General features: G+C 42.1%; 1 protein-coding gene across 1 annotated transcript; it reads left to right on the top strand.

The window, feature by feature from the left end:
* The first annotated feature begins 25 nt into the window (after nt 1-25).
* On the top strand, nt 26-27,043 carry LOC146975265 (protein NLRC3-like). Its single transcript, XM_085794584.1, has 9 exons — nt 26-144; nt 3,665-3,778; nt 6,225-6,303; nt 6,464-6,692; nt 6,846-8,673; nt 9,133-9,306; nt 9,398-9,571; nt 25,809-25,855; nt 26,331-27,043. The coding sequence occupies exons 1-9, from the start codon at nt 26-28 to the stop codon at nt 26,867-26,869; spliced, it is 3,303 nt and encodes a 1,100-aa protein (XP_085650710.1). The 3' UTR covers nt 26,870-27,043.
* Nucleotides 27,044-27,414: the final 371 nt, after the last annotated feature.

The raw sequence follows: 27,414 nt of genomic DNA, 5'->3' as shown, positions 1-27,414 counted from the left end.
TCATGTTCGTCTGTGGAGGGATGACATGGACCACGGTCCGACTGGAGCTCCAGGCCGGGTCCAGCTCTGCTCCAGCAGCGGCAGGGGCGGCTGGGATCACCGCCCCCGGAGCCGCAGCTGGGGCGAGCTGGGGGGGATCGAGCTGTGGGATTTCATCGGGCTGATGATGCTGGAAGTGATTTTGCCTCTGATTTTCACCAGATTTAACATTTTATCAAAATTTGCCCAGCTGATCCATTTAAATTACTGAAAAATTATCATCATCTGCAAGCAGCAGCTGTAAAACGAGAACCAGTCCCAGAAGCTCCAGGCCCGGAGAACCAGAGAGGGGGCCCTGCCAGAGCGCTCCCAGAATGGTGCATCGCCGCCCGGGTAAAATACGTGAGGGAGAGGGCTGGATGATTTGACGCTTTTTTCAAAACTCCGATCTAAAATATCAGATTATAGCCTACCACTTTCCCTTGGTCGACTGAGGTCCAGTAAAAAGTATGATGGTCTTTTAACTCTCCTCTAGCCATGTGTGTATTATGATGTCATGTTTTTACACAGAGTCACGTGACCACATGTTTTTTGTCACAAAAAACTGTATGGTAGGACATGGCCATATAAAATGAAAAAAAAAAAAATGCTCCAGCAAACTATAAGTAAACAAATCAATCAATGTTGGCCCTGTTCAAAGGCAGACATGTGACTGTTCTCATAATAGTTGGAGGAAATAATAATAATTATTATTATTTTTATTTTATTGCAGTTTTTCAACATTTTTATTAAGGATATTAGCGGTCCCTCGCCAAAACAGGCCATGAAAGGGATACATTATTAAAAAATATTGATGAAATTTACACATCATTCATTAGAAGACAACTAACCCTATGCACGAAAAAAATAATAATTGTAATACCTATTTTTACTAGCAGAGGAAGAAGTGAGAGCTGTCTGATAAAGTTTGTGTTATGTTGTTGTATAGTTACGTTGGGTCGGACGCTACAATATCAATAAAAACATGTGCTTAACATAGACGTCGGACGCGAAATAGCCGCGGAGTGGAGCCAGTTTCCTTTAACAGATTGTGCCAGATGCGCCAGAGCGCGCACCTCTGTGCCAGGCTCGTGCTCTGCAGCGATTTGTTTATTCATCTTAACAGAGCGCGAGTGAGATTTAACACACACATTCACACAGGCGACACACACATACGGGCTACACATGATACACATACCCACACACACACACACATCTGAGGGGCCGAGGCGCCTGCCGAGCGGCAAGGAGAAAAGCGCATCTGGTGGCGTGCCCCTCAGCAACCAGGTTGAGCACCCTGCTCAACCTGGTTGCTGAGGGGATTTGACCGTCCAACTGGTTTTAGAAATTAATTCATATTTATGATTCATGCATGCTGGTATGCTTAAAGTCAGTGTTATTCTGATGGTCCTAATGTCTTTTTTTTCTAATTAAGGCATCTATTTTGGTGGTTTATTACATAATGCACCAAATTATTACATTTTTTTCATAAAAAAGTGTAACACCCGCAATATGTAATAAGTGATGTAAAATGTAACAACTTATTACAAAATGCGGCAAAGTTTATTACATATTGCGTTCAAGATTTTTATTACAAAATGCGGCAGATTATTACAAAATGCGGCGTTATTACATAATGACGTGAAGATTTATTACATTATTACATAATGCGTCATTATTACATATTGCGGCGTTACAAGGCGCACGTAAAAGTCTCTTGCACCATTGGTCTACTCCAAACAGGAAGTCGGCCATTTTGATTTTACTCGCCATTTTGGCGTGATTTCCACACGTTGTGTTAACGAACTTGTCCTAGGAATTTTGTCTGATCGACTTCAAATTTATTACACATCATCCAGAGACCATGCTGATCAAAAGTTATTAAAAGCTTTTCTCTATGTCAAGGGGCGTGGCCACTATGGCGCTGCCATGTTTGATCCATCGCCATGTATACTAAAGCAGCTTTCTCACCTACATACTTCATTGAAACTGCTTCAAAATGTCTGTACATGTTCAGAGCTCCACTCTTAAAGGAGCATTATCGCAAATCCAAATTCTTAATTCGGCCACTAGATGGAGCCAGGCGGAGCTTATCAGATATAAACAAGTGGGCAGCTGTCAGAGAGAGAGAGCAGCCTCGTTTAGTCCCGTCCCCCCCCTCCTTCCCCCTCCTCCTCCCTCACCAGGCTGAATTAACGTGCAATCGCGGGAAAAAGAAAACTCGGCTAGTGGAAGCGGCAGCTCTACGTCGCGCACAACCACAACAACGACAACAACAGCAACTGCAACTTCCTCCTCCTTAATAACGCTGAGAGTACAGCTGAAGAAAGACACAGGACGTGGAGACAAAGTGTTCTACCGAGCGATTCAGTGACTGTAAGCAGCCTGACACTGCTACATTACAATTTACTGTTGCATTTTTCCGGTTCGGAGGTCGGATTTGCGAGTTTCGAGTGCAATTGAACGCAGCAAGCGCCGGGCCGGCTTGGATCATAACAAAGACAAATTCTGCATTTGCCCCACGGACACTATACTGTTGGCGATTTTTTTTGTAAATTTAGTTATGGCTCCCCCCGACCCATCTTTTGCATATTTCAGCTTATTTTATGCTATTACTGCTGTATTTGCGATAATGCTCCTTTAACGTCTCCATATGCGCACAAGCAATCTTATTCATGTCGCCCCCTTGTGGAAACAGGAAATGCCGTGTTTTACATCAACATCCGATTTGCTCCAAACTTCACATGTGTGATCAGGGTCGCCCCCTGAATGCACCGGCCAATGTTAACATTACGCTCCTACCGCCCCCTGGTGGATGAACCATCAACTTGCCATAACTCCTTCATGCATTGCCCGATTTGCTCGAAACTTCATGTGTGTGATGAAGGTCCACCCCTGAGCTCATCTGCCCACATCTGATTGCTGCCCCCTGGTGAATGAACGAAACATTGCGTTTTTTCGCTCCTGCCAGGTTTTTTCTCCCTTTTCCCTTCTCGCCACAGCCCCTGCATGCCTCAGGTCCGTGGTGGCGCGGAGTCGCGAGAGCCCGATCATCGCCGCTTGTGGCTTTAATTGTATTTGTATTGTTCAGGTAATAATAAAAGTCCATGAGGTCTTTATGGCTGCCTCTATAGAGAAGATAAATGTCATCAATAAATCTACAATACATTTTAACATTATCACAGTAAGGATTCTTTTCATGATTAAAGACATATTCTGACTCCCAGAGACCTAAAAAGAGGCAGGCATATTCAGGCGCAAAGCTGGCTCCCTTACTGGTTCCTTTACATTGTTTAAACAGTTTATCTTGAAACAAGGAAACATTATTACTCAATACCCATTCAGTCAACTCTACTATGAAGCCAGTAGGGGGCATTAATCCCTCTCTGTCAGATAAATAGTGATTGACAGCTCTCAGTCCATCAGAGTGATCAATTTTGGTGTAAAGTGCCTCAACATCTAAAGTGAACATAAAGTCCCAAATAACATTATCAACCTGGCTCAGTTTATTTAAAACATCCGTGGTGTCCCGTACATATGAAGGTAACTTATGAATATAAGGTTTTAAATAATAATCAATAAACTGTGAGGCCAGTTCAGTCAGGGTACCATTTGCAGATATATATCAGTTGTGTTGTTGTTTCAGGATCCAGCAGCAGAGACCAGACTCTCCTGAACCCAGCTGTCTGTCTTTAAAGAGCGACAACTCAAAGAACCGACTAATTACCTTTAAAGGAGGACGTGGATCAGCTGATCAGATGTAAGTCAAAACTACATTTCAAAGTTTTTGAGTTCTGTTGAACGTTCTTCCTGTGGAGTCAAATTTCAATGATTCTCCATAAAAACAGAGTTATAACTCAGACACACATTCAGTGAATGACTGACAGCATCCCATGCATCTTTTTTTTCTGTTATTGCATCCACTGCTGACGCTACTAACAGCTGCTTTTTGTTCACTTCCTGCAGCAGTCGCTCCATTTCACCACTAAAGTTCTTCTTATGTCTGGAGTCCGACGCTCCCTTTAGATTTTTGTTTGGGCATTTTAACTTTCTTTCTCAACTCACCTTCTCTGGTGTTGGAGCTATTAGTGCTGTTTAGTTTAGTATTTTGTTTAGTGAGTATTTAGTTTTGGTTATTCTCAGTTAATTTATTTGACTTCATTATGACTAAATTTCTATTAGTATTCTAGTTTATTATTTGTTTAGTTTTGGTGTTTCTTGTTTATTATTTATTTTTGTTTCATTTGGGCACGGTAGGAGGGCACCTAGGTAGGCTGTCGGTAAGGGACCAGCATGCACCTGGGTGGGCAAATGGTGTATTTACCGGAGCAGGAGAGGCACAGGAATTTTCTCTGTTCTTTGTTTGCTCACTTTTTGTTAAATAAACCACAATTTTTGTTGAAACTGGACATTTGTTTGGACATTATGTTCTTCACCAATCAAATGAGCTCCTCTCCTTGCCTTTAAATCCACCGCGGGCAAGGTGCAGTGCAAGTTTGATTTCACCGTGGAAGAAGGAGGCAGCAGTGAGACGGGAGGAATCTGATGTTCTGATCCGGGAGGTCCAAGCTCGCAGTGTCTGAATATATGTTCATTCAAACAGACCTCGCGGGCTGATGATGCAAAAGTAGTCTGGGAGGAGGTTACTGTTACCCAGGTTTGCTCTGACATATTGAGAGCCGTTGCCCAGTAAAAAAAAACACACACACCCCATTTCCATTAATAAAGACACTCATATTTAGTAACCTATATTTAAACCTGTGTGCACATATCACAACATAAACAAATACCATGCGTAACTGGAATGAAATCAGAAACAGGTGTGCGTAAAGGAGGCATCGCAGAGCGTCTCTTTTTTTCTTTTTTCTTTAGAATTTTCCTGAGATGGGAGATGTGAATATATGCTCACTATCTGATGCCAAGGCTGATTGTGGTTTGCAGAGAAAGATTATATTTTTTTTGTTTTCAGTTTTTCGTTATGGTCGCGTGAGGATGTGGCCGCGAGTTAACATTAAGCATGCCGACAGCCTTTGATCTGTCATCAGTGTGACGAGATAATCGATATAGATATAAGTTTATGTGCTGATTCAGATAGTTACAATAAATAGTGGTTATTGTGATTATTTATTGCATTTAAATGTGCCTGGAACTGTGGAAACCTGCCTGTGAGGTCTTGGTGATGTGTGCGCACTGCGCACTGGCCAGTCAAATTACCACTTAGCCAACTGCGCTTCACCTTGCGCCGAGAGTAGACCAGGTTGGAGCTGACGAGCTTTCGACGCACCCTCGGCGCGGCCTTTTGGTACAAAATTGTCACTACACCAAGCTGAATCTGTCAACACCTCCCCCTGCTGCGCCACCACACCCATCTCGGCGCACCGCAGTCTACCAATTTACCAAATCCGCTGCGCACGGTGCTGCACCGGCCACGCCAGGCTTTGCCGCGCTGGGCCACCATGAGTGGCGCCATGAAATTAGAGCCCAAAGAGATATTGGTGAATGAGGCCCATTGTTACAAAATGTAGGAAAAGGAAGTCATTCACATTTGTAACCATTAAAATAACTTTGAAGAGAATTCTTTTAAAAACCTAAAACTGTTAAACATGGGTTATGTTGTTGTTTCAGGATCTGTCTTTAACTGACAGTCAGACTCAGGTTATTGTAGAAAAGAACCAGTTTGAACGGCATGTTGTTGGACCAGGTCTGAAAAATAGACTGTAAAAAGAATGGATGTAGCATCCGTGACGTCACCCATTGGTTTGGGGGAGTCTGTTCTGTGATCCTACTACGGGCATTTGAACTGTGCCATCTTGGATTTTAGTGGGAGTGTACTTTCCATATTTGGAGGAGATGTGGCGGTTAGCTGGCTGCGAACCCGTGCACTGAACTTGAAACAACCAGCTAACGGCCGGTAACTGTCTGTGAACCTGTCACTCTAAATATGTTTTTTTTAAGCTGTAAAGTCGGCTATTTTAACATAGGGGTCAATAGAGAATTGCTCACTTCTGGTCCCAGCCCCCAGTGGCTGCCGGAGAACTGCAGCTTTTTGAACGCGGAAGTGGTATTCACTTGTTGAACCCACAACTTCCCCCTTGGTTTGAAATCAGAGTGTCTCTGTCTGTTGTGAACGTCCTCAGAGGACAAATAAAGTCCATCTTGTATTATCTCTCTGTCCTGATGTTCACTTGACACTGATTCCTCCACAGAGTGGACCAGGAGAGCTCAGAGGTTCCCAGTGGTCAGTCTGCCCAGCAGCATCAAACACACCTGGACTCCATATTTATGGTGAGGACATGTCCAACAGCTGCTGTTACATCTGTTGTGTTCACAATCATCTCCATGCTGCACTTTGACACCAGTGGATTGTCAGTCTGTCCAACATGGATCTGATGTTTGGCTCCATGGTTTTAGTTTGATGCTGTCACTCATAGAGTTTCTGTTCCAGATGCTGGAGGAGAACATGGTCACTTTTGTCAAGAACGAGCTGAAGAAGATCCACAAGGCTCTGAGTCCAGATTACCCAGAATGCTCAGGGGGTCAGAGGGAGGATGAGGAGGTGTTGGATGGTGAGGATGAAGAGCAGAGGAGAAGCAGCAGAGAGGCGTTAGTGAAGATCACAGTGAACTTCCTGAGGAGGATGAAGCAGGAAGAGCTGGCTGAGCGTCTGCAGAGGAGTAAGAGGATTTCTCTAAAGATTCAACATGAAGGACAAATGAGACGTTCACTGACCTCAACACATGGAGGGAAACATGTTCATATAGTCGTTATTTGGAGGAATTAAAATGTTATATTTTGTGATCGAAATTTTTTCTTGTGTTTTGTTTCAGGACATGTTGCAGCAGTTTGTCGACATAAACTCAAATCTGTCCTGAAGAAGAAGTTCCAGTGTGTGTTTGAGGGGATCTCTAAAGCAGGAAACCCAACCCTTCTGAACCAGATCTACACAGAGCTCTACATCACAGAGGGAGGGGCTGGAGAGGTCAATGATGAACATGAGGTCAGACAGATTGAAACAGCGTCCAGGAAACCAGACAGACCAGAAACAACCATCAGACAAGAAGACATCTTTAAAGTCCCACCTGGAAGAGACCGACCAATCAGAACAGTGATGACAAAGGGAGTGGCTGGCATTGGGAAAACAGTCTTAACACAGAAGTTCACTCTGGACTGGGCTGAAGACAAAGCCAACCAGAACATACACTTCACATTCCCCTTCACCTTCAGAGAGCTGAATGTGCTGAAAGAGAAAAAGTTCAGCTTGGTGGAACTTGTTCATCACTTCTTCTCTGAAACCAAAGAAGCAGGAATCTGCAGGTTTGATCAGTTCCAGGTCGTCTTCATCTTTGACGGTCTGGACGAGTGTCGACTTCCTCTGGACTTCCACAACACTGAGATCCTGAATGATGTGACAGAGTCCACCTCAGTCAACTTGCTGTTGACCAACCTCATCAGGGGGAACCTGCTTCCCTCTGCTCACCTCTGGATAACCACACGACCTGCAGCAGCCAATCAGATCCCTCCTCAGTGTGTTGACATGGTGACAGAGGTCAGAGGGTTCACTGGCCCACAGAAGGAGGAGTACTTCAGGAAGAGGTTCAGAAATCAGCAGCAGGCCAAAAATATAATCTCCCACATCAAGACATCACGAAGCCTCCACATCATGTGCCACATCCCAGTCTTCTGCTGGATCACTGCTACAGTTCTGGAGGAGCTGTTGAAGACCAGAGAGGGAGGAGAGCTGCCCAAGTCTCTGACTGAAATGTACATCCACTTCCTGGTGGTTCATCTAAAACTGAAGAAGATCAAGTATGATGGAGGAGTTGAGACAGATCCACACTGGAGTCGAAAGAGCAGGAAGATGATTGAGTCTCTGGGAAAACTGGCTTTTGAGCAGCTGCAGAAAGGAAACCTGATCTTCTATGAATCAGACCTGACAGAGTGTGGCATCGATATCAGAGCAGCCTCAGTGTACTCAGGAGTGTTCACACAGATCTTTAAAGAGGAGAGAGGCCTGTTCCAGGACAAGGTGTTCTGCTTCGTCCATCTGAGTGTTCAGGAGTTTCTGGCTGCTCTTCATGTCCATCTGACCTTCATCAACTCTGGACTCAACCTGAATTTAGAAGAACAAAGAACATCCTGGGTGGCTCCACTGATGTCCATCCTGTGGACTAAAGTCTTTGGATACAAACCTGAATTCATACTTTTCTACCAGAGCGCTGTAGACGAGGCCTTACAGAGTCCAAATGGACACCTGGACTTGTTCCTCCGCTTCATCCTGGGTCTTTCACTGAAGACTAATCAAAATCTCCTACGAGGTCTGATGACAAAGACAGGAAGTGACTCACAGTCCAATCAGGAAACAGTCCAGTACATCAAGATGAAGATTGAAGAGACTCCCTCTGCAGAGAAAAGCATCAACCTGTTCCACTGTCTGAATGAACTGAATGATCGTTCTCTAGTGGAGGAGATCCAACAGTCCCTGAGATCAGGACATCTCTCCACAGATGAAATGTCTCCTGCTCAATGGTCGGCTCTGGTCTTCATCTTACTGTCATCAGAAAAAGATCTGGATGTGTTTGACCTGAAGAAATACTTTGCTTCAGAGGAGGCTCTTCTGAGGCTGCTGCCAGTGATCAAAGCCTCTGACAAAGCTCTGTAAGTGTAGAGATTAAAAATCAATATGATAACATTCAAACAACATTGCAACTTAAACCAGTGAACAAAGGAAGTGAGGTCAGTACAGTCAAGTTGTTTTCAGGCAAATGTGTGAAGGGAAAGAGAGGGTCAATGGTCAGAGGGCGGGGTTATATCACCTTAGGGGGTGTGGTTAGGTGTGACTGTGGTGATGCAGGCAGGGTGGAGTCTGTGATTTTATCACTGACTATATATATATACAAACAACAAAACATATATGATTATACAAAGATGAATGAGAGATCACAGTACATAATCAAAACTATCCATAAATCTATTTATACAAACTAGGACATGTTGAGTAAGAAACACAAACTCTCAGGTTTGTGTTGAAATGTTGTGTTTTTATGATTCTAACCCGTTATTTCCTTCATATTGAGACTGATTCATGTGAGTGTTTTTCCTTGAATTCTTCTTCAGACTGAGCAGCTGTAACCTCTGGCTGAGAGGCTGTAAAGCTCTGTCCTCAGTCCTCAGCTCCCAGTCCTCTAGTCTGAGACACCTGGACCTGAGTAACAACAACCTGCATGCCTCAGGAGTGAAGCTGCTGTCTGGTGGACTGGAGAGTCCACACTGTAGACTGGAGACTCTCAGGTGAGGATCCATCCAGCTGTTTATCTGATGACACTTGAACACAGCAGCAGGTGTTGACAGAGGGTTCCTGTGTGTTGTTGTGTGTGTTCAGTCTGTCAGGCTGTCTGGTCACAGAGGAAGGCTGTGCTTCTCTGGCCTCAGCTCTGAGCTCCAACCCCTCCCATCTGAGAGAGCTGGACCTGAGCTACAATCATCCAGGAGCTTCAGGAGTGAAGCTGCTGTCTGCTGGACTGGAGGATCCAGACTGGAGACTGGACTCTCTCAGGTATGCAGAGGCTGCTGCAGCCACACACACTGTCTGATAGAGGAGCTGGAACATTTTCTATGGCCCCGTTCACACCTGGTCACACCTGGTATTAACATCTTTTTTTTTTTTAAACATCTTTATTGACAACAAGAGTATACACAGGATTAAATACACTTAGAGATGAGATGTGTATACAACAGTAATACACGCGCGCATTTGTATGTTACCTGTGTGTTTTGATGTGTGTGTGTGTCTGTAACTGTAATGACATGAAGCTGGTTCTAGTGTGTGTGTGTGTGTGTGTGACTGACTTGACACATGTTATGAGCTGCATCCTGTGTCAGTCTGATTTAGCTGTGTCTGTGTTTATAAACATTTAAACGAGCGCCAGGTGGATTGTTTATGAAGTTAACGAGCTCTGGCCTGAGAATCACAGAGGTTACCACGGCGATAGGGGCCCCCCCAGGGCTGAGGCAGACAGAAACGTGGAGAAAAAGAGCGATTTTCTGCCTCTGCACCGGTCTCACATTTAGGCTTACTGTGACAAAACGGTAGCTCCTATCAGAACAAAACACAGATCACGTTGCTCTAAGGACTTCTTGAAAAATTTGGTACGATTTGGTGTTTCTACAGTAAATATTTTGGAGACGCTGGCAGTTTTAAAACATCAGTCCGTTCTGCTTCTCTCAGAAAATATTTGTATTGGAGTCAATGAGGAGCAGAGACAGACGTGGCCGCACTCAGAGGCTTATTCTGTAAATTCTGTAAGTCTCTCTGATATTTTGAGCACATGATATGAGAGATAACAAGTTTGTCTTACAAATTCTGAAAAAAATATGTGTGTAGAGTGTAAATTGTGTGGAAAGAGAAAAAATCTGGAGTTTTTCTGGCATCTCTCCCACTCTAACCGATGATGTCACGTGCTCTGACACGAACATTCCGTGCAATACACAACCATTATAATCTCATAATTTCTCCAAAAATGATCATGGTCATTGAACAGGGATTGATCAAAAACTATATGACCTATCAAAACGTGGAGTAATACACCAATACACAAGACTTGTGTCTACTGTTTAACGTTTAAATGGAGTCTCTAGGCGAAAGTATGCCTGAGCAGTAGACGTTTGTTAAACTCCAATGATTGGTCTTTTTCGCTCTTTTTTTCCCGCCCGTCCCATTGACTTCAATGCAAGATTTTGCGCAGTTTATCGCGACTTACGTCGCGAAAAATTCGTACACTGTTGAGAAAAGTAATAGCACACCGATCCCAATCAGGACGCACGTTTTGATATATAATTTGTAGCGAACCGAAAATCGTCCGGAAGATGAAAAAAAACAACTAGAAAAAGCATTTCCTAACGGAACATGCGTGTGAATGCTGAAAGCCATTGCTGAACCATGCTGAATTAGCAGAATAAATTGACAAAGACATGGCATACAAGAAACTGAATTGAACCCACAACTCCATGAGTGGTAACCTAACACACTAACCGTATGGCCACAGAGGACCTGAGTTACAATGAGCTTTATACTATGAGGAATCAAAGACTGTCCAATGACAGCTGAATAATTGGAATCAAAAGTCAAGCAATGATGTGAAATGACTGAGGCAGGAATCAAACCCATGACCTCATGATCACTAACCCTTTACTCTGCCACTCAGCTACAGAGAGCACACTGCTTTCAAGACTGTTGTCGTTCATTGTAATGTGATGATGTGCTGCAAACTGGTACGAGTAATCAAGGAGATAACAAACACTCGAACCAACTGAAGGCGGGGGAGGGGAGGTGAATTCTGCCAGTGACGTCCAATAGTGGGCAGCGCAGGACAAGAAATTATGGATACAAATCATTCAAGAGCTTTGCTTTTCTCTGCTGCTCCAGTGCATTTAAATCTTAGAGCAGTGGTATAAACAAGAAACATGTCCACAACCCTGGACCTCATGATTGGCAACCCAGCAAACTAACCTCTCAACCACAGATAAAAGATAAAACATGCAGAATTGTGTACCGTGATAAATCAAACACTGTCCAATGCAGCTGTAGTTTACACAGTTTAAACAAGGAGCAAGTTATCAGAAATCAACAGAGGAAGACTGGGGGAATGATTCACTAACAAAGTGATCGGGGCTGGATTTGAACCTGCAACCTTCAGTACATCAGCCCAGTGATCTAACCACTTAGCCATAGTTACATTCAATGAGAGAATGGTAAAAGAAATCCCTGTATAAGAGGCTCACTGACTTCTGAAGAGAGGTTGAGACTTTGATGAATGTGAGATTTTTCAATGATGCTTAAAAAAAGAAGAAAAGAGTATTAGAAGTTTGTCTACAGACCAGAATTTGAATGAGGTCTAGCAGAAAGTACGACATGAATGAGGCACAAACCCATGACCTCATGATCAATAAACCTTTACTCTGCCGCTTCGCCACAGAGACCACACACATAAGCATGTTGTCATTGTGAGCACGGCGACCAAGCTTTGATAAACACACCGGATCCGTGCCGGTTTACAGTATTCTACCGTAGTTTAGCCGGTCGCTACTGGAGCTTAATTGAAGAGAAAAAAAAAAAGTGCTGGTCGCGGTGGAGCGGAGAACAGCGGAGTTTCCTCTGTTACAGCTGAACAGCTGACATGTGGTCTAGACGGTTACATGATGCCATTCCGACATGCTGCCACTCCGACATACCGCCATTCCGACATTCTACTATTCAGACATGTCACCATTCAGACATACCACCATTCCGACATGCAAACGTCCTGCCATTCCGACAGTTTCGTCCCGCCATTCCGACAAGGCTTTAATTTCCATAAGGAAATGTGCGTTACTCCGAGCGGTGGTTACAGAGGCGATTTTAGAGTCTGCTGGGGCCCTAAGCAAAAATCCCCAGGGGGCCCTCCAACCAGTGTTTATCACCGTCATTTTATAAATAATCGAACACCAACAAAAAATGTATGAAATTTAAACTTTTTTTATTCCAAATGTCCAGTTATGGTGTAAGCTGGTGACATGTTGTCTTCATGATGGGCAGGTGTTGCTGTCTCACTGGAGGTGGACGTTCAACTGATATGACAAAAAAACAAAAGACAGTTTTACTTTAATTGATAATATACCATGCCCTCTAAAGATTCTTTATGACAATATACACTTACAGTTTTCACTGTCAGCACTGGGAGGGGGCACTTTGTCCCTCTGTTTTGCTGCTGTCAGAAAATCAAATAATAATCCTGGGGAGAGATAAGAGAGTGATTTTTAAATGTTTTCCTTAGGCATAGCTTTCATAGCACCAATAGCTTGTTAACTTTTACACTTTCATATTATTATTATAATAATAGGCTACTCACTTCAATACTGTAACATAACTTTACTATGTCACCCTGCTACCTAGCAAGTTAATAGTGTTGTTACTTGCTGCCAAGGAGACCACGTTAAGTTAACTTGCTTTTTTTTTTTTTTTTTGTCACTTAACGACCGTAACCGAGTGGAGCACCAGAACCGCACGCACCGAGTCCCTCACTCCAGTGCAGTCCCACTCGCTAACTGACTGACTGACTGTAAACGTGAAGTAGCCTGGTCACCACTGGTCTGAAGCTAACATTAGCTGCTATTCAAGTGTCTCCCAGTTAGACTATTAGCATTTGTTCAACAGTTATTTACTGTTCACGTTACACTCTGCTCCACTTACCACCACTGTCTTGCATTCTTTTTTACTTCAGCCTCTTTTTTGTTCACGTCTTGCTCCCAGGTGGACTCTTCTTTTTCCCTCGGCTTCATTAGAAACACCCAGTGATAAGGTGCATCATACAGGTTGACGTTAGCTGGGATCAGGTCCGGCGGAATGACATGGGGCCCCGTTAGGGGGGTTTCCCACTGAGATGTCATTGGAAATCAACGCTATATGACGATACGGGGAGGGGGGTGCGGTCACTGCGGGTAGCGCATTTTGAGATATTTCTGTCGATAAAACTGCCCTCGGGCCCCGACCCTCGGGGGCCCCCTAATGGCTCGGGGCCCCAAGCAGTTGCCTGCCTTGCCTGTTCACAAACTGCGCCTCTGGGTGGTTAGGGTGTGTGTGTGTTTGTTTCCGTTTTGTTTTTTGTTTTTTTTAAGACATGTGTACAGATGTGATACAGTCAGTGGAAGCTTAATAAATAAACAAACACAAAGTCTCGCCATTTACAATCACACACTCCGATGTCAGTTTGTAACAATTTCCCTTACAATAAGGATATAAGGGGAACTGGCACAACGAAGTCCTGCTGCAGGCGGACCTAGGCTCGCGCTACTGGTGCGTCCAGGGAAGCAATAATCAAAGCCGCTACTCGCTAGTCTCTGTATTTCACTGAACTCAAAACGCGCCCATCACAGGCGGCATATAATAAACAATTACACACAGATCAATAGAACCCGAAAACCCTCCCCCCATCCCGCTGTCCATTAAGTCCGAGTCCCAGCCGTCGGAATGAGTGTGTATGTGTGGTGTGTATGTGTGTGGGTGCGCGAGCGCACAGTCACTGTCCGTGCCGGCGTGTGTGTGTGTGTGTGTGCGCGTGTGTGTTGGCGTGTGGTGAGTGAGAGAGAGTTTGTTCGTCCAACTGTCCACACGGGAGAGACGCCGCGGCTCCGCCGAGGTGACCACGCCAGTCCTCTCCCTCGTCCCGCTTGGCTGAAAACCGGCCCGGCTGTGCGGTGTCCAAACGGGCTTTTATGATCCACAGGGTAATCCACCAGGAAAAATAATCCACTATGCCGCTTTGGAATTGCCGCCACGCCAGCCGTCCAAACGCCGACTGTGTCTCTCACTCTCCTCCCCTCTCACCACGTCACTTCCCCATTTAAAGCCTCAGTCCCACTAATGCACTTTTACGCATTACGCACACAACTTACAGCAAAAAAGAAACATTCATTCATTCATTAAAGGTCCGCACGTCCCAGTGCGCAAACCACAAGGATAATTGATCATTTCCCTGGCCTAATACACAATGAAAAAAACCTGGGGAGCAAACCTGCAAATCAACTACCCCAGCTGGCCAGGCAAAACCCAGTGGATCACTACAAGTTGTTGCAACTTTGGGGAATTTACTCCTGGTAAAAAGGCTTACGAACATGGACCAGGACAGCTTCATAATACGCACAAAAATCCAAAGGAAACGAAAGGTAACTTTAAAAAAAATAGCAACAGCATGAAGTAGTCAAAATATGTGTTTTACGCATGCCACATTTAAATGATAACAAAGTGCAAGTAATCTGTGGTGATTTCAATATAAATTTGCTAAATCCAAACAGACACCAAAAAACAATTGACTTTATTAACACAATGTATAGCAACTACCTTTTCCCTGTAATACTAAAACCAAGTAGAATAACCATTGATACAGCCACACTGATAGATAATATATTCACAAATCAAATGGACTATGAAATAGTAAGTGGACTTCTAATAAATGACATTAGTGATCATCTTCCTATTTTTGCAGTTATTCAAAATTTTTTTGGGAAGAAAGTTAAACAAAAGACTCATACACACGAAATGACAAGACATAAAACACCTAAAGCCATTGCTGCCCTCAAGATGGACCTAGAGGGACAACGCTGGAATGAAGTCTATGCCAGTGAAGACCCAAATTGTGCATATGATAAATTTATGTCTACTTTAATTTCACTATATGAGAAACATTGTCCCCTAAAAAAAGTAAACAGAAAACATAATGATAAATATAAACCATGGATCACAAAGGGGATAGAGGATGCATGTAAAAAGAAAAATAGATTGTACAAGAAATTCTTAAAATTGAGAACTAAAGAGGCTGAATTAAAGTATAAGGTATATAAAAATAAACTTGTAAACATCATAAGAACAAATAAGAAAGAGTATTATCACACATTATTGGAGCAGAACAGGTGTAACACACAAGGAACGTGGAGAGTATTAAATTGTATAATTAAAAAGAGCTTTAAAAAAAAGGATTATCCAGTATACTTTGTAAAAGATAATGACATTATTACAGATAAAATTGAAGAAATAGTAAATGAATTTAATAACTTCTTTGTTCAGGTTGGTTGCAACCTATCAAAAGATATTCCGAAGCCAAAAAGTAATAATGAGATAGATAAGTATATTAGTAAAAATTCCTCCTCCATGTTTTCTAGTGCTACGAATGATAGAGAGATACTCGAGATTGTTAATAAATTCAAAAATAAAAAATCCTCTGATTGTTTTGATATGGACATGGTATTAATTAAAAGTATCATTGAATATGTAGTTCAGCCATTTACGTATATTTGTAATTTATCCTTTCAAACAGGTATTTTTCCTTCAAAAATGAAAACAGCAAAAGTTATCCCTATTTATAAAACTGCTGAAAGAAATCTATTTACCAACTATAGACCAATATCATTACTCCCGCAGTTCTCAAAAATTTTAGAAAAGTTATTTGTAAATAGACTTGATAATTTCATTGAAAGAAATAATCTATTGAGTGATAGCCAGTATGGCTTTAGAGAAAAAAGGTCCACCTCGATGGCGGTAATGGAACTTGTGGAAGGGATATCAAATGCAATAGACAATAAGGAATACACAATAGGTGTCTTTATTGATTTAAAAAAGGCATTTGATACTATTGACCACCGAATATTAATGAATAAATTAGAGAGATATGGCATCAGGGGGATTGTTTATAAGTGGATGGAGAGTTATTTGGAGGACAGATATCAGTATGTGCAATTAAATAATGTAAAATCTAAATACTTGAAGGTCAGCTGTGGGGTTCCCCAAGGGTCCGTTTTGGGCCCTAAATTATTTTTGTTATATGTTAATGATATTTGCAATGTCTCCGATTTATTGAAATGTGTTTTATTTGCTGATGACACCACTCTCTACTGCTCTGGTAAAAATCTTGAACAGCTTCTGAGTATAGTTGAAAATGAATTGAACAAACTTAAAGACTGGTTTGATTTGAATAAGTTATCATTGAATCTAAATAAAACAAAGTTTATAATTTTTGGTACCAAACAAATTAAAACTCAGGTTAAAATTATAGTAAATAGTATTGAAATAGAAAGAGTGTATGAAAACAAATTTCTGGGTGTTACAATTGACGACAAACTGTGTTGGAAGCCACATATAAACAATGTGATAACCAAAATGTCAAAAATCATCGCAATATTTTATAAAACAAGAAATTATCTCAACCAAAAGTCATTATACACACTCTACTGTTCGCTGTTACTTCCATATATGACCTATTGTGCCGAGATATGGGGTAATGCGTACAAAACTAACACTCAACCTATCTTCAAATTACAGAAGAAAGCTATAAGAATTATAAATCATTTAAATATTACAGAGTCAACAAACGCTTATTTTGTACAGTCAAAGACTCTTAAATTTTACGACTTAGTTAATTTCAAAATGGCTCTAATTATGTTTAAAGTGCATAACCATATGTTTTGTTGCAGTACTCAGAGGCTGTTTGAAACTCGAGAGAGTCGTTATGAATTGAGAGGATTAGGTGTCTATAAAAGACCAAAAATACGAACTAATATAAAACAGCGTTGTGTTTCCGTCAGAGGTGTCAATTTGTGGAACAGTTATGATGAGGAATTAAGAATGTGTAGCTCGATTTCTATTTTCAAGAAAATGTTTAAATCCAAGGTACTTAAAGAATATATAGATTTGTTATGAGCGCCAAATGCTTGTTTGATTTAAACTCTAATGTAAAAGTTGCCTTGTTGAAATAGTTTCTGGATTGATTGTTGTTTTTTTGTTTTTGTTTTTTCTCTCTCTTTACCTCTTTTTTTGTTTTGGTAAAAAGGGTAGGCATAATAAGCCTAGGCTTCAGCCTACACCTTTTCGATCAGCACCCCTCATCACATGTACAGTAAGCACTTGTGTACATTTAGTAAATTTTACCTGTGGAGAAGGGCGGGGGGGGGGGGGGGGGGGTAAAATGCTGATCGAATAAACTAAACTGAACTGAACTGAACACTGTGCGTCTGCCTGTTCAGCTCCGCTTACATGTAAAATGACATTTCGTTGCGTACAGTAATCAACAGACAAGACGTCCGTTGTCCATGCTCACAATCATTACAACAAACGAAATCATTCACAGCAAATCATTTGGTGATTTGAAAGCCTATCAAATTGACATATTTTTTAATCGAAGATGGCAGTAAAAAATGATTGATTTTTTTTCTTTTTTGCCTCCTGTTTGTGTCATTTTGTGGAGCAGTTATATCTGCTGCTCTGCTCTCTCCCTCTGCACCGAGCAAAACTTCACTTCCCTGCCTGATACTTCTTTCTGTAATTTTGATGCATGTTTATTAGTTTCCATCGTATTTGTATCATTATTGTAGCAGCAAAAGGAAATGCGCAATAGTAAATCATATGCATTAGGTTCTCAAATCAGCTGCCAATCTGCAGGGACTGCGCGTGTCATAAGCTGAAAGACAAATATGTACACAAGCAGGAAAGCTGGTCCATGGAAAAAAGAAAATAAAGAGTGAGAGCCGGTCGCAGCGCATATCTCTCTCTCTCTCTCTCTCTCTCTCTCTCTCTCGGGCGGTGACACGCTGTCATTCATTTCAGCACTGAGACAGCGGACAGCGCGCTTGGTCATAGTTCAGCACTACAAAATATCAGCAGTTCACTCTTCACCGATAAATCCATGGCACTGTCCATATAGTTATGAGGCAGAAAGAGAACTCAACACTGTCTTCTCCCGAAGTTGAAAAATATAAAGACAACGTTTCGAGCGACTGGCTCTGCGTCGTATTTGACTCGAACAGCAATAATATAATAATAATAATAACTAGAAAATTTCCTCTCTGGAAATTTTGAATGGGCCACGGCTACTGCCGATTTTGCCATCTCTGTCAACATGGGAATCAAACCCACGATCTTAAGGTCAAGACAGAGCTGATCAGACAGACACATGATCATCTTTCTATAAGCACTGATATGGAGGAGCTGTAACCACATTAGGTTAACTGTGTGTGTGTGTGTGTGTGTGTGTGTGTGTGTGTGTGTGTTTATCTTGTGTAATAGGGCCAGGACGCAATTAAAACAATCTAATTAATTAGAGGCTTTGTAATTAATTAATCGCAATTAATTGCATTTTAATCGCATATAAATATTTGACATGAGAACAGTGAGAAGCATTTTTTTCACATGGATTTTAGTATACCATTGAATGACTGAATAGCTTAAGCAACAAAGCATTGTTTTTTTTTCAAGGTGGTACTTAACCAAGACCAACATGCAAATTATCGATTAATTCATTAATCGATATTTGATACAGATTTAAATGGTCTTTCCTGCCAATACACTATGATGATTACTGTAGTATTTAACTAGGCTACATAAATCACAGTAGCATAAACTGATTTGTTGAACGGACCAGGTGATGGGCTGACTGGTCCTGTCTAACTTCTGTGTACTGGGTGCCATTGTGCAGGGTGTTAAGGCAGCCTTCCTCCACTGAAGTCGCTATGGTCCTGGACCCTCTGGCTGGTGGGGTGGGCTGCTTTCAGCTGGGGGGGACTCTATCAGCTGCTCCCACAAGAGGCATTTGACGCATTTGACACCAACAAGGTTTAACTTTAAAACCAGATTAAATCATGGTTTAAGTTTAAATTCTGTTGCACGTCAGTGGCGGAGCCAGGTAATTTTCTGTGGGGTGGCCAGGATGGTCATGTGATCATTATGGGGTGGCAATGTCTCACTGTAAAATATAGCGATATTTAGGTCACCTGCTGTAAACCACACACCTCCATAACATTTAGAACGCAGGTAATGATGGAAAAGATCAACTGATATTCAGTGTATCTAACTTTTTTTCTTATTCCTGCAAGTAAAGTAACAAAGATGCTTACACTACAAATAGCACAATACAGTATACAGACAACTGCACAGTGTACTGTGATGAGAGGATTCGGGAGATGATCAGCTCCGCTTGTAGTGATCACTATGAGCTCATTCTGTTGGTGTATCAGGAATACACAGACATAATTTGAGAAACAGTTGTTTTATTATAGGCTGATCAAGCTACAGTATAAACACACACAAATAATGGCCAGCAAATTGGGTCAACATAAGGATTCCAGTCATAGACAAGGCTTAAGGGCTACTGTACAAATGCACAAAACAGTTATATGTTGATGGTCTGGAATGTTGTTGAAAATAAATTGGAGAAACCTTAGGGTGAGCAACAGAGGAGGGATCCCTCAGGACGGGCAGACATGCAGTGGATGTTGTATACAGACAAGAAAACAGACAAGAAAACAATTTACAACACATTGTTCACCGTCTCCTGCTGTGGGTCTGTCTGTTGTCTGTTGACACAGTTGAACCACACACACGATAAAATATTAATAGGAGTATTTGGTCATGTCGGGTTTAAATTATACTATACTATTACCTAGCATTGTTACTTAGAATGTAATGATTAATTGCAATACATAAAGTAAACAGTAGCTGTGGGCATACCTACCTTGTGATGAGCCCTGCATGGGTTCTGTGGTGACAGTGTCTGAAACACAAATGTTGAAACTGTCAGTAAGTCTTAATGATTTTATCAAGCATCATTACATATTATATTATAGGTGAAACAAAAGGCAGAAACGGCAGGCAGTCACAGTGTGCTGTAGCTACAGGATCTGTGTTCTCATCCTGTTCCTGTCTGTCCTCACCACTGTCCCTCCTTTCAACATTCCCTGTATTTCTACTGAGGTAGCAGGCAATTTTTGTTTTCATTTTGCCTGACAGGTAAGGCGAGCAGCAAAATACATTAAGTTACCACACGACTATCGTTATTTGAGTGTTTATGCTTATGCTGCTCTGCTACAGAGAGTAGCAGCATGCAAGTCACTATTAAAAGATATTGTGTGCTGAATGTGTGGGGAAAAAACATTGCAGCTGGTGATTAATCAATGGTATAATGATGTCTATTTTTTTTAAGTGCAACAGACTTGTCTAAAATCACAAAATACACACAATATAATATAATGTAAATGAGGGCAGTCAGAGCAGACTCTCCATTCGCGAATGTACCACAAGGAGACTACCAGATGTATGTGTCTGAAATGCTTCAGAACTGGAGTAAAGTCACAGTCAACAAGTAAGAAAACTCGACCAGAACCGACCAAAGTGATCACTTACCTCCAAAGGTGTCCTTGCTTGGCGACAGCGTTTATGACAAACTGGCTGCTCCTGCTCTGCCCCTCTGCTCTGCTCCCGCGGTAAGTTTGTTGTGTGCTGCAGTAAAATGCGTCCGCGCGGAAACGGCGGTAGGGCGGAACTAAAGTTCCGCGCGCAGAGCCGTTTTTTGTCAAATTATGCCCCAGCCATGGGGGTGGCCAGTGGGGTGGCCAGAGAGTGGTCAGGGGTGGCCGTGGCCACCCCTGACCACCCCTTAGCTCCGCCACTGTTGCACGTTAACTGTGTTTTAATCACATGAATGTGTGTGTCTTTGTGTGTGTGTGTGTGTGACTGTAATCACATGAAGCTGGCTCTAGAGTCTGTGTGTGTGTGTGACTGACTTGACACATAGTTAGTTAGTAGCTGCATCCTGTGTCAGTCTGATTTAGCTGTGTCTCTGTTTATAAACATTTAAACGAGTGCCAGGTGGATTGTTTATGAAGTTAACGAGCTCTGGCCTGAGGATCAAAGAGGTTACCACGGCGATAGGGGCCCCCGCAGGCTGAGACAGACAGAAACGTGGAGAAAAAGAGCCATTTTCTGCCTCTGCACCGGTCTCACATTTAGGCTTAGCATGACAAAACGGTAACTCCTATCAGAACAAAACACCGATCAACGTTGCTCTAAGGACTTACTGAAAATGTTGGTACGATTTGGTGTTTCTACAGTAAATATTTTGGCGACGCTGGCAGTTTTAAAACATCAGGCCGTTCTGCTTCTCTCAGAAAATATTTGTATTGGAGTCAATGAGGAGCAGAGACAGACGTGGCCGCACTTAGAGGCTCAGAGTTTAAATTCTGTAAGTCTCTCTGATATTTTGAGCAGATGATGAGTGACAGGACAAGTTTGTCTTACAAATTCTGAAAAAATTATGTGTGTAGAGTGTAAATTGTGGCCGGGCCGAGTTTGGAAAGAGAAAAAATCTGGAGTTTTTCTGGCATCTCTCCCACTCTAACCGATGATGTCACGCACTCTGACACGAACATTCCGTCCAATACACACCCATTATAATCTCATAATTTCTCCAAAAATGATCATGGTCATTGAACAGGGATTGATCAAAAACTATATGACCTATCAAAACGTGGAGTAATACGCCAATACACAAGACTTGTGTCTACTGTTTAAAGTTTAAATGGAGTCTCTAGGTGAAAGTATGCCTGAGCAGTAGACGTTTGTTAAACTCCAATGATTGGTCTTTTTCGCTCTTTTTTTCCCGCCCGTCCCATTAATTTCAAAGCAAAATTTTTGCGCAGTTTTTCGCGACTTATGTCGCGAAAAATTCGTATACTGTTGAGAAAAGTAATAGCACACCGATCCCAATAAAGCCGCACGTTTTTATATATAATTTGGCCTGCAACGACTAGTAGCGAACCGAAAGTTGGCCGGAAGTGGAAAAATAATAAGAAAAAATCCACACAATAACAGTAGTGCCCGGTGCGATTGCCCGTGGCCCTAATAATAATAATAATAATAATAATAATAATAATAAAAAAATTAATTTCACATGTAAGAGGAGCTGAACAGTTTTCATTCACAAACCAATGTGGGAGAGGTCCAAGATGCACAGAGGCATGCGTAAAACACCGACCTGTTTAGTTAATCTTTTAGTTAATTTTCGTTTCTTTTGGATTTTTGTGCGTATTTTGGAGCCGTTTTGGTACATGTTTGTAAGCCTTTTTTCCCCCTGAATTATATTTTCTAAAGTGCAACAAGTGGGTTCGGAGTGTGTGATTGAAAGCACGGTCTGCTTCCCGTTCAAGGCCTATCTCCTCCTTCGTTGGTTTACAAGGTTGTGGAGTCCCTCTGCTTAAAATCTGAGGTTTTGAAATCGTCTACCGTTTGAATTATCTGACCAATCTGTGTGCTTTAATGAGATGCACTGGACAAACGTGGGCAAACTGCTATTTTGCGCCGGCATATCATTAGTGCAAAATCGTGTTAGGCCTTATTTATTTATTTATTGGGGGGGGGGGGTAGGCTTTTAAACGATTTGTCGGAATGGCAACACGTTTAAAAAAGAAAAGAATACAGCCATTCTGAACTTAGGAGACGAAAATTGTCGGAATGATGGGATGTTTATTAAAGGGCCATTCCGACAATTAGGGCCTAATGTCGGAGTGGCGGCATGTCGGAATGGCGGTTGCCCCCCGGTAAAGACGTAGCTACAGACCTGTCACTGTCTCACGGTGCAATAATTTCATTATTATAGGACTTCAACCTCAGAGCTCTCTGTCTTCAGAGTCCTGACCTGTCCCTGAACATCACACAGGGACAACATGGAGCTGCCTGTGTGATTGGTTACTGAGTTTATTAATGTTTACATCAGGCTGAGTTCAACAATCAGTTTATTCATACAATATTCAATGCTATACTAAAATCCATGTAAAAAAAAAAAAAATTGGCCAGTAAAAAATCTTTCTGGACTGTATATTTTTAAGATTAATCTGATTATTTAAGAATATTTTTGTGAAGATGCATTTTTATTTCATTTGCATGTGTTTCAAACCACATTATACTTATTATCATCATTATTATTGTTATTTTTATTATATTTAAGATGAACGTTGCAACATTATATTTTGGATCGAACAAGTAGCCCTTCATATTGCTCGGGACCCTTGAAGTAGCTCTCGATTTCAAAAAGGCTGGTGACCCCTGCCTATTTATGTAGCACATTTAAAAAAATGTTTTATAATGTTATTGTGTATTGAGTTTATTTAGTGGTGGTTTAGTTGGGCTTTTACCTTTTTTAATACTGAAAACATTGGTGACCTCAAAATCAAACTTTGTGAGCTGTTTTCTTAAAATAGTCTGATATGTTTCTCACTTCTGAATTAATGGTAAAGATAAGAGTCGCCCTAGCTCAGGCTTTTGAGCCTATAGACTATAGAGTCCTATCTTATCCATTAATTCCAATATTGGGACCAGTACAGGATGTGAATCTGTCTGGACTAGAGCATGTAACACATGTCTTTGCTATGTAGATAGTGTGTTTGGTTCTGGTTCAGCATTGTGTGGATCAGCAGAAATGTGTGTGTGTGTGTGTGGGGGGGGGGGGGGTCTAGAATATAATGCTAAATTATCGGTTTCCAACAACCACACTAGTTACTTAACTCTTTCGCGACCATTGACGAGTTAACTCGTCACAGCCTGCCGAACGTTCACGACCATTGACGAGTTAACTCGTCAAAACCGTTGTTGTTGTTTTTTACAGATTATGATAATAGACACTCTGAGGTACCCTGTGTGTGAATATGGTAGTCCTCCGATATGTAAAAACTGTTTTAAACTACAATCAAAACATAATGTTTTTTATAAACTGTGTGATCTTGGTTTTGTCTGAGTAATCGGTCTCCTTGAATGCTGCTCTGGGGACAGCGTGCAGCGGCTGTCGGCTACAGTGTTGCGACTTTCTCGCTAAACTGGCGACTTTCCAAACCCTCTTGGTGACTTTTTTATTTTACAAAAGCGACTGGCGACAAATCTGGTGACTTTTTCCGGTGCTGTTACAAACGTTTCTGGTTTGGAGACTCGGATCTGAAAGCTCGTTATCACAGCTATTTTCACTGTGCAGCGGGCGCTGTGAGCCGCCGCCCCCGCCCCGAAGCACTCATCGCCGGCCAGTCACACAGCAGTGTCACGGAGCTGCTCCGCTGCAGCCAGAGACCCGCACCGCTGCACCGCTGCTCTCCAAGCTGCCACACCCCCCAGATTTGCCTACAAATATACTTATTTAGCCGTAGAAATTATTTGGGAGACATGCCACACTGCAGATTATCGGTGAAATGAGCGGATTGCCACTTGACACAAAAGTGCATTTTTCTCTGAAACTAGAGCGGGAGCTCCGTTTTTTGACAAACCGAGCTCTCTTCTTCTCCTTCGTACTCACGTACGAAACGGCGGAAAAACTCGCCGTTTTTTTTGGGAGCACGTTGGAAAGTCACTCTTCAACCACGTGAAAACCGTTTGTTTCTAGGTGATGTACAGAGTTCGGTTCGACGTGAGAAAAAAGGTAAAAAATAGCCAAAAACATGTGGTCCGGAGCGGATGTGCTGAGCAATTAGTGTGGTCGTGAAAGAGTTAAACACAGCCTTGCCCCCGAGTTCAAGAGACAGCTGGCTGAAAAGTTAAATAATAATTGTTAAAAATGCTGCAAATCAACAAAAAGTTTATGTTTTGTTACGTGATTGATACTCCCAGAGTGCACCAGATTAATTCATTTAGATTGCAAATTTTCCAAATTTCCTTCCCGCCGTATCCCCCCTGTAAAAAATTTTCAGGCACAGGATTTTTACCTGCTTCAAGCCCTGCGCTTACGACTCTGGCCTTCTCCCAGTTCATTATGTAGTTTTGTCTTTTACAGTGGTCTTTCTCTTTTTCGGATCTGGTTTGCCGTTTTTCCGTTTCTTTTTCACATTCTTTCTGGTGCTCTTTTTTTCGGGTGATCACTGTGATCAGATGGTTTCTATTAGAGCTCCTTCATCCACTCACTGCTGCTGTGGCTCCTGTGGAAACCTGCTCACAGTCTCATTCTTCAGCTTCCTGGGGAGTTTTCTTCAGACAAACACAAGTTGTGTTCACACTCAGTGTTTCTCACTAAACTCACTGTGTGTTTCACTGAGCTTTAACAAACGTGTTGAGTGTGTTTCCTTCCTCATCAAACACTGAAACCATCCACTGTTCACAGCTGCACTCTTCTTCTTTCCTGGTGCATTGTGGGATATCTGGGCTGGTCAGCTCCACTTGTTGTGTCTTTATCTTCTTTGCTGTGACGTGTGTTTGTGCAGCTTGAGAGTCAGAGAGTGAAAGTGTGTGTCTCCCACTGAAGTGACATCACGTGGAGAAAACACATGATAAAGTGTCTCCTCCTGCTCTGTATCATCACTAGATAAAGACTCCAGCTCCTTCTTCTCTGTGCTCAGTGTTCATCCATACATACTAGCCTCCATGTGAACACAGTGATAAAACAGTGTGTGTGTGAGAGCCATGTAATGTCCATGTGTGCATGCTGACAGAGAAGGTGCTGCTCTGACCCCCCTCCTCCTTTCAGGGTGGAGCCTGCTGGAGTCCCATGGTTGACACCAGGTCTGAGGAAGTGTAAGTCTGTTTTTACTTTGATTCATGGAAACAAAGCAGCACATTCAACCATCAATCTCAATCTCAATCAATTTGTTTATTTCGGGCAATTTAAATCATCGTCAGCACACTTCATCCTAGTTCAAATAATACAATACACATGGCCGAAAGGGAAAGCGGGAGAAGCAAAAGCTTATCTAGTCCCACCCCCATTACCCACAGAATAAAAAATATTTATCATAATCTTTGTTTTTTGCTCCCCCCCCCCCTTTTTTGCATTTTGATATAACATTCTTTTACTTATGACATTTTGACATAAGATGTTACAGCAGTAGGTAATATACAGATCATATCATAATCTTTTCCTTTGTTTTTGCTTTTTTTCCATTTTACCATCTTCACACTGTCACATCACTGACCTCATGAGTCTTCATCAAACTGTCAATAACTGATCACATGATCAATAACTGCAGCTGTGTCTTGTTCTCTCCATCAGATTCCTGTCCACTCACAATCGACACAAACACAGTGAACACAAAGATCAAACTGTCTGACAACAACAGGAAGATGACACGTGTGGAGGAGCATCAGTCATATCCTGATCATCCAGACAGATTTGACCCGTTGCCTCAGCTGCTGTGTTCAACTGGTCTGACTGGTCGCTGCTACTGGGAGGTCGAGAGGAGAGGAGAAGTTGAAATATCAGTGAGTTACAGAGGAATCAGCAGGAAAGGAAACAGTGGAGACTGTTTGTTTGGACTGAATGATCAGTCCTGGAGTCTGGTCTGCTCTGATGGTGGTTATAGAGTGTGGCACGAGGAAAGAGAGACACGTATCTCCTCCTCCTCCTCCTCCTCCTCCTCTGTCTCTAACAGAGTAGCAGTGTATGTGGACTGTCCTGCTGGCTCTCTGTCCTTCTACAGAGTCTCCTCTGACTCACTGATCCACCTCTACACCTTCAACACCACCTTCACTCAACCTCTGTATCCTGGGTTTAGACTACTTAGTCGTGGTTCCTCAGTGAGTCTGTGTTGAGTGAATCAGAGTCTCCTCCTGTCACAGAAACCTTCTCACTGTTGAACAGTCAGTTCAGTCTCTACATGTCTGTCTCTGTCTCTCACTCACGTTTTCACATTCATGGATTAAATCAGTTGATTTTTTAAACTTTTCTCAGTGATTCTTGTAAACTTCTTCCTCTTCTTTTAAAGATGGAAGCGTTGATTATTATTATTATTAGCCTTTTGTTGTGGCTTTGAACCGGTTGTATATTGATGATGTTTTTTTTTTCATTTTAGATACAGCTTTACATCTATATTCACCACCAGGGGGCAGTGGTTTTCATACCCTTGTTCACTCACATCAAACTATAAACATTGATTCTGATCAATTCTGAATATGAAGTTTAAAAAACAATTAATCCAGAGGGGAGGATGAGAGTCTCTGCTGTTGTGTGCGGTTTCTCCTGCTTTGTAATTAAAGGGACAACGAGGAGTTTCTATTTGGTTATAAAAAAGTCTCACGTTAAAGCAGATATCAGTGGCACGGCCGTTTCGGCTAATGCTGTGTTCAAGGCAGGCTTT

The sequence above is a fragment of the Trachurus japonicus genome, chromosome 13, assembly GCF_045865225.1.
Source record: "Trachurus japonicus isolate A0001 chromosome 13, Traja_1.0".
Taxonomy (NCBI): Eukaryota; Metazoa; Chordata; class Actinopteri; order Carangiformes; family Carangidae; genus Trachurus; species Trachurus japonicus.
The sequence above is the reverse complement of the archived record's forward strand: the minus strand, read 5'-3'. Positions and strand labels throughout refer to the sequence as shown.